The 17,204-nt window shown below is 38.1% G+C and overlaps 1 protein-coding gene across 4 annotated transcripts; it reads left to right on the top strand.

Moving 5' to 3' along the window:
- Positions 1-94: 94 nt before the first annotated feature.
- TGDS (TDP-glucose 4,6-dehydratase) lies at positions 95-15,568 on the top strand. 4 transcript variants are annotated; one of them, XR_012040399.1, is made up of 12 exons: positions 95-451; positions 1,603-1,669; positions 2,110-2,178; positions 4,849-4,939; positions 5,974-6,116; positions 7,760-7,858; positions 8,720-8,779; positions 10,561-10,604; positions 10,887-11,052; positions 11,600-11,777; positions 11,953-12,011; positions 13,912-13,986. XR_012040399.1 is itself a non-coding variant. In XM_072849985.1 (12 exons), exons 1-12 carry the CDS (start codon positions 222-224, stop codon positions 14,377-14,379), a joined length of 1,131 nt encoding a protein of 376 aa, XP_072706086.1. In that variant the 5' UTR covers positions 96-221; the 3' UTR covers positions 14,380-14,509. The 4 variants fall into 4 exon arrangements, 3 of the variants coding, with proteins under 3 accessions (XP_072706086.1, XP_072706084.1, XP_072706085.1); XM_072849985.1 differs by lacking the exon at positions 11,600-11,777 and adding an exon at positions 14,375-14,509 and having other exon boundaries at positions 96-451; positions 13,912-14,009; XM_072849983.1 differs by lacking the exon at positions 11,600-11,777 and adding an exon at positions 14,405-15,568 and having other exon boundaries at positions 99-451; positions 13,912-14,009.
- The last annotated feature ends 1,636 nt before the right edge of the window (positions 15,569-17,204 follow it).

A 17,204-nucleotide genomic window follows, 5' to 3' on the forward strand; every position in this document is an offset into this window, starting at 1 on the left:
GCCCACCCTGGGGGGCGGGGCCGAAACAGCCGGCCCCTCCCCTGCCACCCTGCCACCGTGCTCCGCACCTCCTCTGCTACAACGTGTCCGTTGCTGGGTTCGGCCGTAAGTTGAGACCCAGCGTCGTAAAAGGCGACGGTCGCCGTTGAAGGCGGAGGCAAAGCCTTAGCCCCCGCGCCGCTGCCGCTTGCTTCAGAAGCGGCGAGCTCCGTTGTTCGGGCATGCGGGGAGAGAGGAAGGCGTTTCTTCACGCAGGCTCTTGTAGTCGCTGCGGCCCTGCCCGTGAAACCTCCGGGAGAACTACGGCTTCCGTACCTTGCTGCACATGCGCAGTGCTGAGGTCGCGGCGCAAGGCAGCGGCGGGGGGTGTGAGGGCTGCCGCCGTACAGCGCGAACGATGTCGGGGCTGCCCGGTCCCGCGGAGCTGCCGGTCTTCGAGAAGCGGCTGCTGGTAACGGGCGGCGCGGGGTTCATGTGAGTGGCCGGGGCTCGCCTTTCCGCTGGGCCGGGCGGGGGCCGCCGGTCTCTTTTCTGGGGGCGCGGGTGGGACGCAGCGGCCGGGGCGGGGGGGGGGTCCCGCGGTGCCGCCTCGCTCGCCCGCCTCCCTGGGGCGGTTCAGTGGCGCGGCTGGCTCGGGCCGCGTTCGCTCAGGCGCAGGCTGTGGTGGGCGCAGCCGTGTCTGCAGGGCCGGGTTCGCCTTGGAGGCTGCCCGTGGCTCTTCTGTGTCGTGGGGGTTGAGGCGGTAAGTGCTGGGGAGCGAGCTGGGCTGCTGCCCGGCTGTCCTCCGCCCGTGGTGAGGGAGAGGGTGCTCGGTGAAGGGGCCTCCCACTGCTGATGGCGGGAGTCGGGCCTCAGCCGGGGAGGGGTAGGGGGGTGCCTGTCCTTTGAGCCAACTGCTGTTTTTCAGCACCGCTCCCCAGTGCTGTGGGCTCTGCTCGAGGCAGAGAAAGTTCGGGTCCATCTTAAGCTTGAGCCCGTCAGCGTGCTCAGAATCTGCAGCTGTGAGAGGATTAGATTTCTGTGTGCACCCCCAGCTTGGGGGGCTGGAGATGTGAATAAGCCCTGCCAAACCTGAATTCTCAGGGTGAGCTTCTTGTACACAAGACTGTACCAAAGAGAAGTGCCACCTGGTAGTCAGGCTGTCATTTCTTCTTACACCCAGCAGCACCTAGCAGAGTTGAGTGTTGGGAGTCAGTATTGTGAATTAGGAGAGTTCGCTGTTTAGTTCTCCTGAATACCTAATGTATAAACTTAGGAGTATGAAAGTATTTTAGAATGGCACTTGAATGTAGCATATAACAATTTGGGGTTTTTTTTAGGTAGCTGTGAGCAGTGCTGCTTTCTTCTGTTACAGCATGAACTTTTAATCTGATTTTTAGTTTCTGAACAGTATGCAGTTATAGGCATTATCAATAGAATAATGTTGACATATCTTAAAATACATCTATGAATTTCTTTCTCCTGTCTTCAGTAGAGCTGAGTACAGCCCCCCCTTCCCCCAAAGCCTTTTGATATTGCTAAACTTATTTGTAATTTGTCATCTCTTTGTTACCTTAAAGCTAACTATACAATTGTAAAATATGTTTTTCTTCTGTCCTGCAGTGCTTCACATGTAGTTGTCTCTCTCGTGAAAAACTATCCAAACTATCTGATTATAAATCTAGATAAGGTAAGTAGCTTGTTTTCTTTCTTGATATGGAAAACTGTTTTAAATTATTTTTAATGCAATCTATAGCATGCTGAAATTTATATGGATTATTGTTGTTTATTACATTTTTGTTTGACTATCTGTTTGTTCCTATGCACAAAAAAAAATTCAACTGCTGTTCATGCTTACAGTCCTGTGCCCACCAGAAATAAATATTTGCAAAAAAAAAAAGAAGGAAGCTTTTGAAGTTCTAAACTTCTGTTTAAGAATTTTTGCAGTTAGGATATCTTTCAGAGTTTTGTGTTTTTAAAGCTTCATCATGTCTGCTTGCAAAATAGCTTTTCTTTTGAAAGAAGTTTTTACTTTGTTCTCAAACTTTTTAGTAATTAGGTTGGATCTGAATTAGCTTATTTACTTTCACAAAGCGCACTTAATGATATTGTGTGGGTATTTCTCTTTAGCTCGACTACTGTGCAAGCTTGAAGAATCTTGAAACTGTCTCTGAGAAGGAAAACTACAAGTTTATCCAGGTGATAAAGCCTTCTCTTCTAGGAAACTTGACTTTTTACTGATTTTTATGCCTTCTTATCAAGGTAATGTGGTCTCCAGAGCTCTCCAGACTAGAAGCCACTGCTTTCATTTATGGTAAAGTTGAAATTACTTCTACTAATTCGTTGTCAAGAATGAGTCAGTGTATGTAATATGCCAATGTATGTGACAATCAGATGGATGTAACAGCATTTACTTCATCTGTTTACCTTATTAATAGACTTCATATTTCACTGACAGAAGTCTGTGACAATATGCAGTATGTTCTGTCTCTTACATGAAGTAGTCTTTTGAAAGTTGATATGTTTTATTGTATAATAAAGGTGCAGAATTGGTAAAAGCCTGATTATGGAGATGAGTGGTTTTAGGGATGATTGTTTCACTTTTGATGGGTGTATGGACAAGGTGTAGTCAGATTCAGCTCCTCCATGCTTCTCTGATGCTATCTTAGATTTTACACTTTCAAACACCGCCACTTGTCATATTCTGTGGTGTGCAACATGCTCTTTCTTGTTCTGTTAGCACTAGACATCAGGCTACATTCTTGCTTTTGCTGCTGTTGATGCTGTGTAGTTCATAGCTGTTTTGGAACAGGGTCTCGTGGGAACATTCAAGGCATGCCTTTTCTTCTTAAAATTTTGCCAATTAAATTAGTTTACTGTTTCCACAGTTCTGTCTTCAGACAGGAGATGAATTCAGATTTATTGTTCAGATAAACATTCTGACTGCTGGGTTTGTATGCTGAGGCGATTCTTCTGTATGAAAGTCAGTGTTGATGCTGATCTCTCTGTCTAGCTGGGCTACCTGAGGTTGCAGGACATCAGAGAAATGCATATAGTTTAATTTTCTGAAATAGCAACTTTGGGACAACTTTGTCAGAGGTGGTAGATGTAAGTTAAACGTATCTCTTAGATTCAGGCAAGGTTGGGAATTGAACTTGTCCTCGCCTGTTTGGTGACCCCCATGGCTGTTTACATTTTTGTGAACCTATCTCTTTATTTCAGCAAGTGATTATCTCCGAACTGTTGGGATAAAAGTTGCATAAGGGGAAAGGAGATGTCTACTAAGCAAATGTATGCAGCTTCAGCATGCCCAAACTGGGTTTTTGGTTATTTTTCCTAATGTTTTTGACAGTTTCCAGTATGTAATATGAAATGTATGAATGCTGTAGAAAAGACTCATTACCTGGATATATATTAACATTTAATTGCTGGGAATAGCATGGAGTTCTAGAAGGCATCCTGTAAACAGCCAGATCCCTATGTGAAGCAGGGAGATAGTAACAAGGAGTGATGTAGCTGTACTGCTTCTGAGCTAGAGTAGGAATATGTTCTCACAAAACTTGCATCAGTATAATTCATTTCAACTTTTCAGTTGTTGGTTGGGTTTGTTTTGTTTTGGGGTTTTTTTGTGGGTTGTTTTTTTTGGGGGGGCCGGGGGGAAGGTTGATCAGATCTTATATGCAGCTAGTATGCAGCCAAGCAGTTTACACTGATAGGAAAAAATGCACTGGAAAAGATACTCTTTGATGGACAAGTCCTACAGTTAGAACTGTAACACTATTACTGGCCTTAGGAGGGAGCAGGAAGGATAAATGCTCTAGTGGTGCTGTAGAAAAGAAGCCTGTTTTAGAATGTAGAGAAGTAAAAGTTTAGAAAATTTGCAAAAGGGGCTGTATGAAAGATACAGTTTTATCACAATTTCTGTTGTTGCTCAGCACAGATGTATCGAGTTTGAATTTCAGTTTTTAAAAAAAGTCAGTAATTGTAACCATTTAGTTCAAAATAATGTATGAGCCAGAATTGTATTTACTGGAGCATTTCAGTTCTGTTCAGGGATGAGAAATAGGAAAATAAGTTCATCTTCCTCCCATTTCTGAAATATAGTACTCCTTTGAGGCTGTTGTTCAGACTTGTTGCTTGGGAACTTCTTGAAACATTGGTGCATTTGAACTATTTTTAGTTAACTGCCTTGTTATTGAAAAGACAAAAGTCTTCCTCCCCAAGACACCTGTTCTCAGGTACTATCTTGTTTAAGTTGAGCCAACAGATAAATATCAAAAGCTTTTTCTCAGCTTGCATTTACCTTTAAAAGCTGCTGTTGCTTCTGTGTCAAACTAAAGAATGGTTTGTGTGTTGATGCCTGACTCCTTTCTAAATATATAAATTTACAAAAAAAAAATTACCAGAAGAAACAACAAAACCCAAAATCCTTGCAAGACACCCACCCCTCTGTTTTGACAAAAGTGGAAATCCACTTCACCTTTTATAATGCCACTAGATGTTACTGTCCATTAGCCAGCCTCCAGTAACTCTTATTTGCTGTGGGAACTTGTCATTTCAACCTCATTATTCAAGCTACACACTCTACTTCTGTTGTGTACATTTTGGGGGCGATGCTGTTTCTAACGTTAAATAGTAATATAAATCCTGAAGTAAGTTTCGTGGAGGCTATTGCTCAAAATGTGTTAAATTTATATCTGGTCTTATTTTAGACATGGCATTGATAAATTGCCCAAAACTCAGTTGGTGGTGCTAAAACTCAGGTAGTATCCTGTGCTTCCTTTGTAATAGTTTGTGACTCTTGGTACAAATGAAAACTTACTATTTTCTATCAAAAATAATTTGTTAATGATTTTTTTTCCTGTTTAGGGAGACATTTGTGAACCTGATTTTATAAAACAGCTCTTTGAAACTGAGAAAATAGATATAGTCCTTCATTTTGCAGCCCAGACACACGTAGGTGAGCATTGTTGCATGTTTTGGTAGTATTTTCCATGAGTATATTTGTTTGAAATATATTCTGATATTTTTTGTCTCTTCCCTTCATATAAAACAAGGATACAGTTTATCTCTACAAACTACATGATTCAAGGTCTAGTGGCCCTTTTAGCTTGAAGGGGTTCACAGCCTTAATTTAAAAAGTGCTTCATCTGACTGTTGTCTATTTTGATTGTGCATAAATGGTAATGCCCCTTTTATTTTTTTGCATTACACTTTTACATTCCATCTAGACATACACTTAACTGACAGTGTACAGGTGGAGTCATGAAGACAATGGAAAAAGAGTTTGTACATAGTCTTAAGTTTTTACTTGATTGGCTCCAACCTTGCAGGAAAAAACACAGTGTGGAAGCTAAAGGACTAGGCATAGCTGCCTTCAGAATCCTGCCTGGATTCTAAAAAAAGAGAGAATGAATTACACTTAAAAGTGCCTATTTCAGATTACCACTCTTCACTAACACCGTTAATGAGAACTATCCCTACCATACTCCTTTCATGTTGAGAAGAAATCCCTGAAGAATTCTCCAGGAAAATACTTCTCAAAATTGTCAGATTTGATAGCCCAAAGTCATTAGGTCAGTGGGACAATTCTAAGAATTAAAACAGGTGCTAGTTAATTAACAGTAATAAGTATATATTACTGCATCTTACAACTTTCTTTGAATGAAACTTCTCTGACTGAGCTTGGCCCTTCCTAGTGGAGAGGGGAAGTAGTTCTGCTGCCACTTAAATAAAGTTAGATAATGCTGTTTCAAATGGAACCATCCATAGCCAACAAGCTTTCACTCATGATTCTAGCCTGTTGTTGAGAGCAAGAATTTTGTCTTCAAGTAAGTGTAGAAAATGTCTTCATTTAATAATGATTTTGCTATCTGACAATCAAAGAACTAGTGATAAAGTCCCAGTGTATATTGCAGCCTCTAATATTATGGTTCAATAGGAAGCCACGTCTTGCCTAAATTTAATCAGCATTGTCTGGATTTTTTAATGTAGATCTTTCATTTTGGCATGCCCTGGAATTCACCTATGTAAATGTTTATGGCACTAACGTGCTGGTTGCTGCTGCTCATGAAGCCAACGTGGAGAAGTTTGTCTACGTTAGTACAGATGAAGTATACGGAGGTAGCACTGATGAGGTGAGTTTGAAAGCACTTGAGGGTTTTTCTAGCTTTTCTTGCTTTTAATAGTGAAAACAAAATAAGTCTAACTTTCCTTGGCCTCTGTAAATGTATGCCTTTCAAGCTATTTCTGACAGTACTGGGACTTGTAAAAAAAGCACTGGTTGTTTCTAGGAAGCTAAGTGTCAAAATTGTCCTGAATTTTTTTTTGAGGCATGTTTTATATTAAATGTGTATTACGTAAAGCAGTGAGATTGGGGTCTTTGACGACATGTGGATACTCCTCAGAGATAGTATCAAAGGAATGTATTATGCAAATTTTGCCTTGGAGCATCATGAGACTTCAGTAATGCGCACAGTACGTTGTTGTTTTTTTTTCCCCCTTTTTTTTTTTTAATTTATTCCTGCTCTACCTTGACTATGAACTTGTCAGGCAGGGAACTGGTTTGACATGCTAGCTAAAATAGTAACAGAACTGTAGGTACTGACAGTTTGAACAGGAAACAGTTCACTTCCTGTGTTACTGGAAGAAATATGCAGATGTTTCTTGTTGTTCTATGGAAATCTTTTTGATTCTTGCCAATTTATGCCTGACCTTAATTCAGTAAATGTAATTTAGCTGAGTAAAAAGACAAATTATGCACGCTCATCTTTCTAAAGGCATAAATAATGGCCAAGGAGTCTTGTGCCATAATCCATGAAAATATTAATGTATTTCAGAAATGTCATGTGCGCTTTCTTATTGTTGCAATGTCTTTATCAGTTCCTTCAACACAACTTCAATCTGTAAACTTTTATGATACCCAAGGATGTTGTTTTCTTGCATGTAGACCAGTGGTTTGCCTGAGACAACTTCAAGTGAACTTTTTCTGCCTCTGGGCCTTGAAAAGAGCACTTTCGTTTAATTTGTTTGTTGTTTTCTGTGTGAATCATAATAGAAATTCTTGAAGTAAGGATTTTTTGGGGGCGGGAAGACCAAAAAGTAAATTTGGGTCAATTAATTTCAGAGGCAAAGGTCAGACAAGAACAGTGAGTCTTTTAATCATGTATTAAGGTGAGTGTTATGAATTGCACTTCAGGCAGTGCAGAATCCCTTCTTTCTTTGGCTCATTATTGTGCTGTTCCCCCCCCAAGCGAGAAGTTGATAGAAGTGGCAGGGTATCCATGAAGCTGCCTGTTCTGGAACGGGTCAGAATTGTTGAAGCCTTGCTTTGGAGGACTTTGGGTTGAAATTCTACTTTTCTTATAGAAATAAAGTTTATGGAAAAGGGAGAATGAACTCCTTTTATTTAGGACTGAAAGGTCAATTTGCTAGCTGTGGTGCAACGGCACTCTGAGGCAACATGAGCCCGAAAAGAATTGAACCTCCCTGTGGCAACAGCGGTTATTTTATGAGATAAAAATCCAAGGACCTGCTACTGTGAAGTACTCTGCTAGAAGTATACAAATATTACTGCTGTTATTCTAGCTGCCTCCTGTGTTTGATAAATAGACTGTCTTTTGTTACTGGTCTTCTGATGTAAGTGGAAGGATGACTTTCTCATACTGGTTTGCTTGGATATTTAGGGATTTTTATTTTGGTTGCAACTGCAGCTTTTGTAACTTTAAGACTTATCTGGGCAAAAGAAATTGAGTAATGCAAATTTTTCTTTTCACTTTAGGAATTTGATGAGTCCTCACCAAAACGTCCAACAAATCCCTATGCCTCCTCCAAAGCAGCTGCAGAGTGTTTTGTTCAGTCGTACTGGGAAAGGTACCAAGTAAGTTAATGCAAGGTTCAAAAACTCTGAAGCTCATACTTAAGTGTCTGTCTCACGTATATAACAGTATAAAAGGAAAATCAGTAGTAGTCCACACAGCGCCACCTCTTTCCTGATTGCTGGTCTTGTACTTTGGATGGTTTGGAGGATGTCCATCACTTATTGGTGGAGATACACTGCAAGACAGTGGGGAGAGATCAAGTGTTTTTAAATTTGTTTGAAAATCTGAACTGTAATGTGTAAAAATGTTCTTTGATAAAATGGTCAAAGAAAATATTAGCAATTTAAAAAATAATGTTAAGCTTGAAGGAAATCCATTTACGCAGAAGTAGAATAGGCAAAGTTCAAATTGTATTAAGACTAGGCTTATAGTGAAAGCAAAAAAAGGAAAGGAAAAAACCCTATTGCTCAGATTTGTTTAAAGAAAAATATTTAAAATTTTGAATACTTTCATCTTTTGTTCTTGACATGTCCTTCTGCAATGTTCCATTTGACATAAAACTGACTTACAATAAGATGTTAATGACTGTGAAACACTTTCTTGGAATAAGAAGTAGTAAGCCAGTCTTCAGTCAACCAGATACACGTATGTGATGTCCTATGGTGGTTCCATAGCAAGAGTGAGAGATTACAAAAATTTGTCACTTACGGTGCTTCTAACAGACTGAGAAGGCTGGAGGCCCTTGCCTGTTTGACAGAAGCAAGGATAGCTTAATTTATTAATGTTTGTAAGGGCTTGCAGATTTTTGAATAAGCACTGTGGGTCTGTCAGTTTATTATTTATTGATCAGCAAGAAGCCTACAGATTTTTACTGGTATGTGCTTTCTCATGTAATCACATGCATGTTTAATGCTCTTAAGTTCCCAGTTGTTATCACACGGAGCAGTAATGTTTATGGACCACACCAGTATCCAGAAAAAGTAAGTTAAACCTATGCTTTACTCTGAGCTTCAGTATACCATAATTTAGGGTTGTAATGATCTTACTTTTTTCTCGTAAGAATGGTCTTTTGAAAAAAAGCACTGTCTTGTGAGTGTATTTGTCCACACTTACCTGTGATTATATACTTTGATCTCACACTAACATGTCTTGCCATCAGCACAATGAACGCATGGTTTTTTTCGTTGTCAGTAAAGCCTCAATTAGAGTTTTCTAGTTATTTACATGAATTTTACTGCAATGACTTTGTGTTGTAATTTTTTTTTAGTTTCCAAAGGATATTTAACTGCTCTGTGTCTGGCAGGGTTCCCCTACAAATTACATTAACTCACATGTCATGTGCTGTAATTAGGAATGTTTAATAACTAAGGTAAACGTTTCAAAAAGTAAACTGTGAGAGAGCAATATGTCTGGTATAGAAAGAGATGTTCCAACCTGTACAGAAAATAGATAAGATAAAGCTATTGCAATCAGATATATGGTGAGAAGTAGCGCAAAGTGACTTGTTCTCTGCCTATGTCCACACATACCTTGTGGGGTAACTATTTAAAATGGTTATTAGTGAGAAGGAGTTGCCTTTGTAGGCAATACCAAGATCTGCTATGCTAGTGAATGGAAATACACTGATTGAATGATAGTGATAATCATACATACTCTTTGGAGTTCAGAGCTTGTGTGAAATTAGCTATATTTTGCAGTTCTAGTGAGATATTTTTTAATTTGCATTGCTTTTTATGTGTTGAGTGTTTTTGCAAATAAATTTATTTTCCCTATGTTATTGCGGGTGGATAAGCAATGGTTTTTAAAATATGTTTTAACTGAACTGTGGCTTGGGAAATGTCTGGCTACAGGTTGCATGATGTTAGGAGTATATTCAGGGGATGTATCACTATTTCCTTGCTTTTCAGCTTATATATATTTTTCCTCAAGTATCCACTTTTAGTTACTGCTAAAAACGCAATACTAGGCTAGATGGATGTTTAGTTTTACCTAGTATGTCTGCTCCTATGTTTAGAGTAGTAAGTTAACAAAATCAAAAGAATTGGAATAGCTTTGTAATTGCTTCAGTTTAAAAACTTAGTAGCAGGACCATTCTGAAGTTTCTGCGACATTATGAACGGATCTAAGCTTGTAGCTGAACGTAATATTTAAGTCTTTATGCTGCAAGCTAGTGGCTATAACTTAATACATATTTACTTATCTTGAATTTCTCTATTGGTTCTCTTCCGAATTTAACTGTTTTAATGACTCGTACTTTTGGCTATAGATTTACTGCAACTTGCTGGATGTTTAAACCGTGTTCTAAACTGTTTGCAGTAGTCATCCCTAGTTAAACTAGTGCACTTTTGTGTGTGAAAAGTAATGGAACTGTTTTCTTTTGTAAAAATGTTACATTAGTAACTACTGATTTGTAGTGGTTGACCAGAAAGATAAGCTTTACAGCACAATAGATGCATGCAGTCTTAACCCCCCCTCCCAAAAAAACCCAAACAAAAAACCAACCCCACACAAACACCTTGATTTCCTGTGAACTTCAGAAAAGACAATATAGTATAAAAGATACTGTACTTACACCAGGATAAAAGAATCCTTGCAGTTTCTAGACTTGATGCATTCTTTGATTAGACTTAAGAAAACTTAAAAGTATTTAAAGGATCTTGATAAATAACTTAATGATACTTACTGGTGAAGCCCCATATTCTTTGCAGAGTAACAGCTTCTAAAATAGTGGAGTAATGTTTTTTTTTGTTCAATTCCTTAGGTTATTCCAAAGTTTATATCTTTGTTGCAACAGAACAGAAAATGGTATGTAATTTGCTTTTTTGTGTGGTATTTGTGCTATAAAACTGTAATTACAGTTATAAATACGTGGTATAGTTTATAAAATGATAATTTCATAACTAAGTTATGAATTGCTTGTTTTAATAATAGGATTTCCTTAAAAAACTAAAGGATTGTTTGCATGTCAGCTACTTAAGGTACCTTCAGGTAACTGCTAACAGCAAAACTGCTTAAAACACAGTCTAATAAATTTAATGCTTCTATTTAAGGATTAACGAAAGTTTCTTGCCCTTTCCTGGTTTTAAGCTGTATTCATGGTTCTGGACTTCAAAGAAGGAATTTCCTTTATGCAACTGATGTAGTAGAAGCATTCCTTACTGTTCTGAAGGAGGGGAAGCCAGGTGAAATTTATAACATTGGAACTAACTTTGAGATGTCCATTGCCCAGCTTGCTAAGGAGTTAATCCGTTTAGTGAGTAAACAGTTTTGATGCTTTTCTTTACCAGTCATTGCACATATGAACAATTCTACTATAAATTACCTTTTGTAGCTCTGAGAGAGCTCAGGCTTGCGGTGGGTCTTAGAAGACAGTTGTAGCAGAATGAAGTGCTACCCTTTCTATGGCAGCTGTATTATGTAAGTTTGCAGTACAGGCTTTTGTGCGTTGCACTGCTGCATCAGTTATCCCGACTGGGACATAACTGGCATAATGAAAAAACCCTACCAAATGGCATTTAATCATGCTGGCTGCTTCAGTTTTGGTCTGAGAATGTGGCACTATTAAAATATAATAACTTGATTATGAATGGTTAGGCAGTGCTTGGATGAAGGAGAAGTACTGGAATTAGTCTAGGTAGTTTTGATAATTTCAGTAGTTTGAAAACTCAGTTTAGACAAAAGACCATTTCTGTTTGTGTGTTTTGTTTTTTTTTAACAGACTTAAATCTTGTTTAAAAAAAAAATCTGTTTTTAAATGTATGTTAACTCTTTGCAAGATGTGGGGGTGTGATTTTTCATAGGATCATTAAGGTTGGAAAAGACCTCTAGGATCATCTAGTCCCACCGTCAACCCAACACCTCCATGCCTGCTAAGCCATGTCCTGAAGTGCCACATCTAGATGTTTTTTGAACTCCTCCAGGGATGCTGACTCCACCACCTCTCTGGGCAGCCTGTTCCAATGCCTGACCCCCCTTTCAGTAAAGAAATTTTTCCTAATATCCGATCTAAACCTCTCCTGATGCAACTTGAGGCCATTTCCTCTCGTTCTATCACTAGTTACTTGGGAGAAGAGACTGACACCCACCTCACTACAACCTCCTTTCAGTTAGCTGTAGAGAGCAATAAGGTCTCTTTTGTTTCTCTTTTTTACAGATAAAGAAGACCAGTTCGGAATCTGAAATGGAGTACTGGATGGATTATGTCAAAGACAGGTAAGAAAATAGCGAAGCATATGCAGCGTAGCTTTATCCTGAAGGTTTCTGGGTCTCTTGCCAAATAGTGTTTTGTGAAAGTGTTTCTGCTCTGCAGAAGGGAAAACTTTTGAGGGAGTAAGAGCTGTTTTGCTTTCTTAATTTTTTTTTTTTTGCTAATGGATTTGACATCTGTGATCTATACAGGACACTTTATAGCAAAACAGGATTTCCATTTATTATTTGGACCTTTAGGTCAGAGTATGTGTCTTGAAGGGGAGTGTGTATATGCTGATCTGTCTGTCTTCAAACTTGCTTCAGAATTCTCACTACTGAAGTCTGCTCTGGGAAAAGGACAGGTTTTACACAGCAGCTAAATCTTTTCTTAAAGGTAGTTAGTTTATTCAGTGCTTTGTATTCAACATCACTTGGGTGAGATGAATCCCATCGTCTCTCTCGTTTAGCTTTTGTATTTTAATGTTAATGTGACTAGTTCAGACTTAGACGTGCTTTGTAGGTAAGACCTACCTACTCTCCACAGGCAGAAATGTGCACCTGTGGAGTGTTTTAGCTTAATCTATCTTAAGTTCAGCTTAAAACTTAAAAACTTAAAACTCTGAGGTGCCGAAGTTAGGGTGGCGGCAAACATGGAGAGCTTTTATAAATATGCTTTTGCTGTGTGTTTCCATCCTTAATTTCAGGCTTGGTTTGGCTCTGTTCTTTTATCTCCATTTCTTTTCTGCAGCAACAATGAGTCTCTGCTTACTTTAGATATCACTCTCTTTCTCCAGAGTGATTAGAAATGGCATATCTGCTGATAGCAGTTAAGTATTAATATGGCCTTTAGAATTCTCACTTTCTGTCCACATTTGGATTCTTATCATGGCAACTGAACTGTCTTTAAATGTACTAATTTTTGTTTTTAAAAGGAAGCGTTCTTCAGAATCCTGAGTGTATCACAGGACTTTGAACAAATTGCCTTTGGCTCATGTGATGCGAGTGTTCAGTAGATCTCAGTGTAATTCAGATTGAGATGTTTCTTCTTGTGTATTGGGCCCTGTCTGCCAATGTTTAAACATAAATGGGCTTGGGAAAACAAACCACATAGGAATACATGTTTCAAAGACTGTTGAGGCCTTAGAAAAGAATCTTAAGATACCTAACTAATGATTATTTAATTCTATAATGAGCGACTTGAAGGTCATGGTGGTTACTTGCCATGGAAAAATTAGTTCTGCTTCAGGTTAGCATGTTTTTATAACAGTAGTAAGTAGCTGGTTTGTGTCTGCACATGTAGCTTAACTATTCAGTATGCTAGCGCCAGTAATGCAGGAATGCTAGACTACACTACCTAACTGCCAGATTGTGCAAGTGAAAATTTGTGCCGTGCTTAAATGTAGGGAATCTCTTTGCGTTGAATCTTGCAGCCTGGGATTCTACATATTCAGTATTACTAAGTTTGCGTAGCTAATGAAGCACTGTAATGACAATGCTTTGGAAGTCTATGTATTTCAAATCTGAAGTATGTGAAAATTTGTGGGCTTTCAGGATGAAAAATGTGAATGCTGATATTAGAAAACACTGGTTTGCATAGTGACTCTCTAAAGAGTTGCAAATGCACTGATTTGTGCAATTGCATTGGCAGTGATTTGAGTTTTGCATTCATTTTTATGCCAGTAAGATATTAATTAATATTTATTCTAGTCAATTCCAAGTAGCTGACTGTACAAACGGAATTGTATTGTTGTAGCCTCGCTCAACTGCCGCATATTTTTTGAAGGCAATACAATCTGTTCATATTGATTGGAATTTTCAAAATTGAAGCATACCTAATGTTGGTTTGAAGACTATGTGAGGTACTGCATCTCTAATGAAAAAGTCTAACCAAATTGTTTTCCATGTGCATTTTATACTTCATCAGACCTACCAATGACCTGAGATACCCAATGAATTCAGAAAAAATGCATAACTTGGGATGGAGACCTAAAGTGCCTTGGAAAGAAGGAATAAAGAAAACAAGTAAGACTGATGCCTTTTACACTAATTGATTTAGAAATGATGGGAGGAGAGAAAGGGGGTATATAGGTTAATTAATGAGAAGCTAAAGAGAATTAATTTAACACTTTAATTTTACATAAAATTGGCTGCTTTTAAGTAGTGAATTTACCTGATTTTAAAAAAAAAAGGTTAATCACAATAAAGTAGCATCAGGTACTAGAATGAATTACTCTTTAATGCTAGAATAAGTCTAGCATAAAGAATTTATAAAATCTAAACTATTTTTTTTTAATATTATAGGTTAAAATTTTGCATAATGAACTATTAGCATGTTGTTACTTATGATATCTGTTGAATATTTGAATTTCCCTGTTACCTCTGGTCAGCTTGACTCATCAACGTTCTCTTCGTACTAGTTGAATGGTACAAAGAAAACTTTCACAACTGGAAAAACTCAGAGAAAGCTTTGGAGGCCTTTCCTGTGACAGAGCCATTTGCACAGCTCAGTGGTCCGTAGGGTGGCGGAGAACCTGAAGGAGTTTATTCTACCTCATACAGTATTTTCTTTGAAAGCCTGCAATCAAGTGGCCACACTGAACTCTTAATGTATTCAAGATACAGAACCATGATGAATACAGAACTACAGTACGGCACAACTTTGGAAGGGTTTCAGCACTTTATAGGTAGAACCTGTTAATTTCAGCTTTTGGTGCAATACTATATTCTCACTAGTTATTGATTTTAAAGAACTGTGCAGGGTGAAGAATATTTATAACGCCATAAATTAGTGTAACTGATGTCAAATCTGCCTTATTAATTTAGAGTAATTAATTGCAATTACAGCTTTTGGGACTTTCAATGAAACTTGTTTTCGTTCTGGAATCGTTCATCTGTATTAGTCTGTTTTTACCGTGTAATATATTATTTTTGTCACTTTAAAGAGTTATGTTTTATTTTTAATCAAGGGGGAAAATGCTGTATTTTCTGGAGAGTATAAATCTGTTGATAAAAGCTGGATACGGCACCCAGATGGTTCAGTCCTCTTTTCTGTTGGTGCAGTATTACCTTCTGTAGATGACTGATTAAACTGTTATCTACTCTATAACTTTAAATGCCCTTTTTTAAGGGGGGTAGGGAGGGGAAAGGTTTCAAGAAGTAGCAGCTGTTCTCGCTGAGATTTCCAGAAGCATTTTTGTAAACCTTGTTCTGTTTGAGATGTCATCTTTTTACTGTATTATTGTCTTTTTACATGTTAATTTCCTTTTCTTAATTGTAATTGTAACCAACTTGAAATACTGTAACACTGTTAACATTCCAGTGATGTTATTTCCTGTGATATGAAGGCTATTTATGCAGAAAATTTTTAAACACTTCTTTTCCTGTGAATTGTGCGTTGGCAGACCTTATTCAATGCAGTGTTTCACAATTTTTTTTTTTTGTGACAAGCATTTTACATTTTAAAGATGAAACAATATTTGAGTTTTAATGTAAAGTTCGTGAGGAAACTTCAACTCTAGAAATATGTCCATGAATCTTTTTCAAAGTTGATTTAGTAATAAAAATTATGGTGTAACTGATTTCATTAAGTAAACACGTTGACAAAGTAGATGGTGGGTTTCTTTTTATATTTGTTAAATTTTTCAGGATACAGGAAGAACTGTCTTTACTTTTTTTGCTTTGAGGTGGCAGACATAGAAGGGAGAACTCTTCTTGGCTTTGTCACTTTAGCTTCTGTGCTTGGCACAGTCCCAGACCCTTCTGTTGCCTCTGGGTAGAGCTGCAGAAGCATAGGGCTAGGATGCTATGGTGTACTCGGAAATTGCTGCGACTTCTAAAGTCTCTTGGAAATGGGGAGTTAAGTCTCAAATACAGGTATGTGCAGAAGTCCTTTCCTCATCACCCCAAGCGCAGGAAGAATGGAGCTTGGGGCATTTGCCTTAGCTTTGCCCCACTAGAGTTTTGGTAGTAACTGAACATAAAACTTAATAGTACTGACCCAGATGGCCTGCCGATAGTGTTTCCTTTGGACCTGCAATGCTCCCACCTTCATCACACCTCTGGTGTTGCACGGTGCTGTTGATGATAAAATGCCACTCTTGGTTGGGAAGAGGCATCTTAAAAGAAGGCTAAACGGTAAGTGTTGAGGCTTAACTTAGCACCAAGTATGTGTTCTGAGGTCTAGGAACATGTTACTGAAGGTGAATTTTCTGGGACAAAGTGGGATAATAATACTATACTAGAATTGGGTTGCACTTGTATTTTTGAGGTTTCTGATACTTGGTTTGGTAGTCAAAACCTCCATTTGGGAAGGACAGAAGTTACAGGACTTTTTATGTACTAGTCTATTAGAATACTTGGCTTACCAGGTACTTAAGGCTAAGCTTCTACTGATGAATCACTTAAATTTCGCTGTCAAACACACGTTGCTGGTAACATTCAAATATTTCCTTAATTTTTATATTTTCTTGAGATACAGCTTCCTTACAATATGTAGAGAGTTACTTATCCATCTTACTGTTTTGTATTTTACAAAAAATCAATACCCGAAATAGCTGAAGTACTGCAAAGACCCGTTTTAGCTCTATTTAATGTGTACTGTGGCAGCTGCTCTGGGTGAGCAGCATGAAAGCATGTATCTTTCACATCTGCTCATGCTGGAATACTGGTTATGTGATGTGTCGTTAATTTTAGGAATAGATATTATAGATTATTAAATTATTTTAAACATTACAAATAGGTACTGTGTCTTTGGAACATTAAAAACCAATTAACTTATGATAGTGTTATCAGATCAGAAATACACAGAAGAAAGCAGAAGTGTGTGATTAGTTTATTGAATAGATCTTTTGAAGGTTGTTTTGAATCTTTAGATGCTGAAGATGCAAGCTTTAACATTTATGTGACTGTCCAAACAAGTGATATTACTGGGAGTGGATTTTTCGAAAGGATCTTTTATTTTTTAGTGGAAACTCTTCTAGTTTATTTAAGTGTTTTTGAAGATCTAATCCTTCAAGTGTTTGAGATTTTTGGCTTGGTGTTCCTACTTTTTATATATATATATATATATATATATACACACACACACACACATAAATACATACAAGCACATTTAAAAAATATATAAATATATATATTAAAATTAATCTAGGAGGCTTTTGCTTTGAGCTACTTTGCTGTAAATCAGGCTGCCTTAGCAAGTGAGTGCTCTGGTAGGAG

The sequence above is a fragment of the Ciconia boyciana genome, chromosome 1 (genome assembly GCF_034638445.1).
Source record: "Ciconia boyciana chromosome 1, ASM3463844v1, whole genome shotgun sequence".
Lineage (NCBI taxonomy): Eukaryota > Metazoa > Chordata > Aves > Ciconiiformes > Ciconiidae > Ciconia > Ciconia boyciana.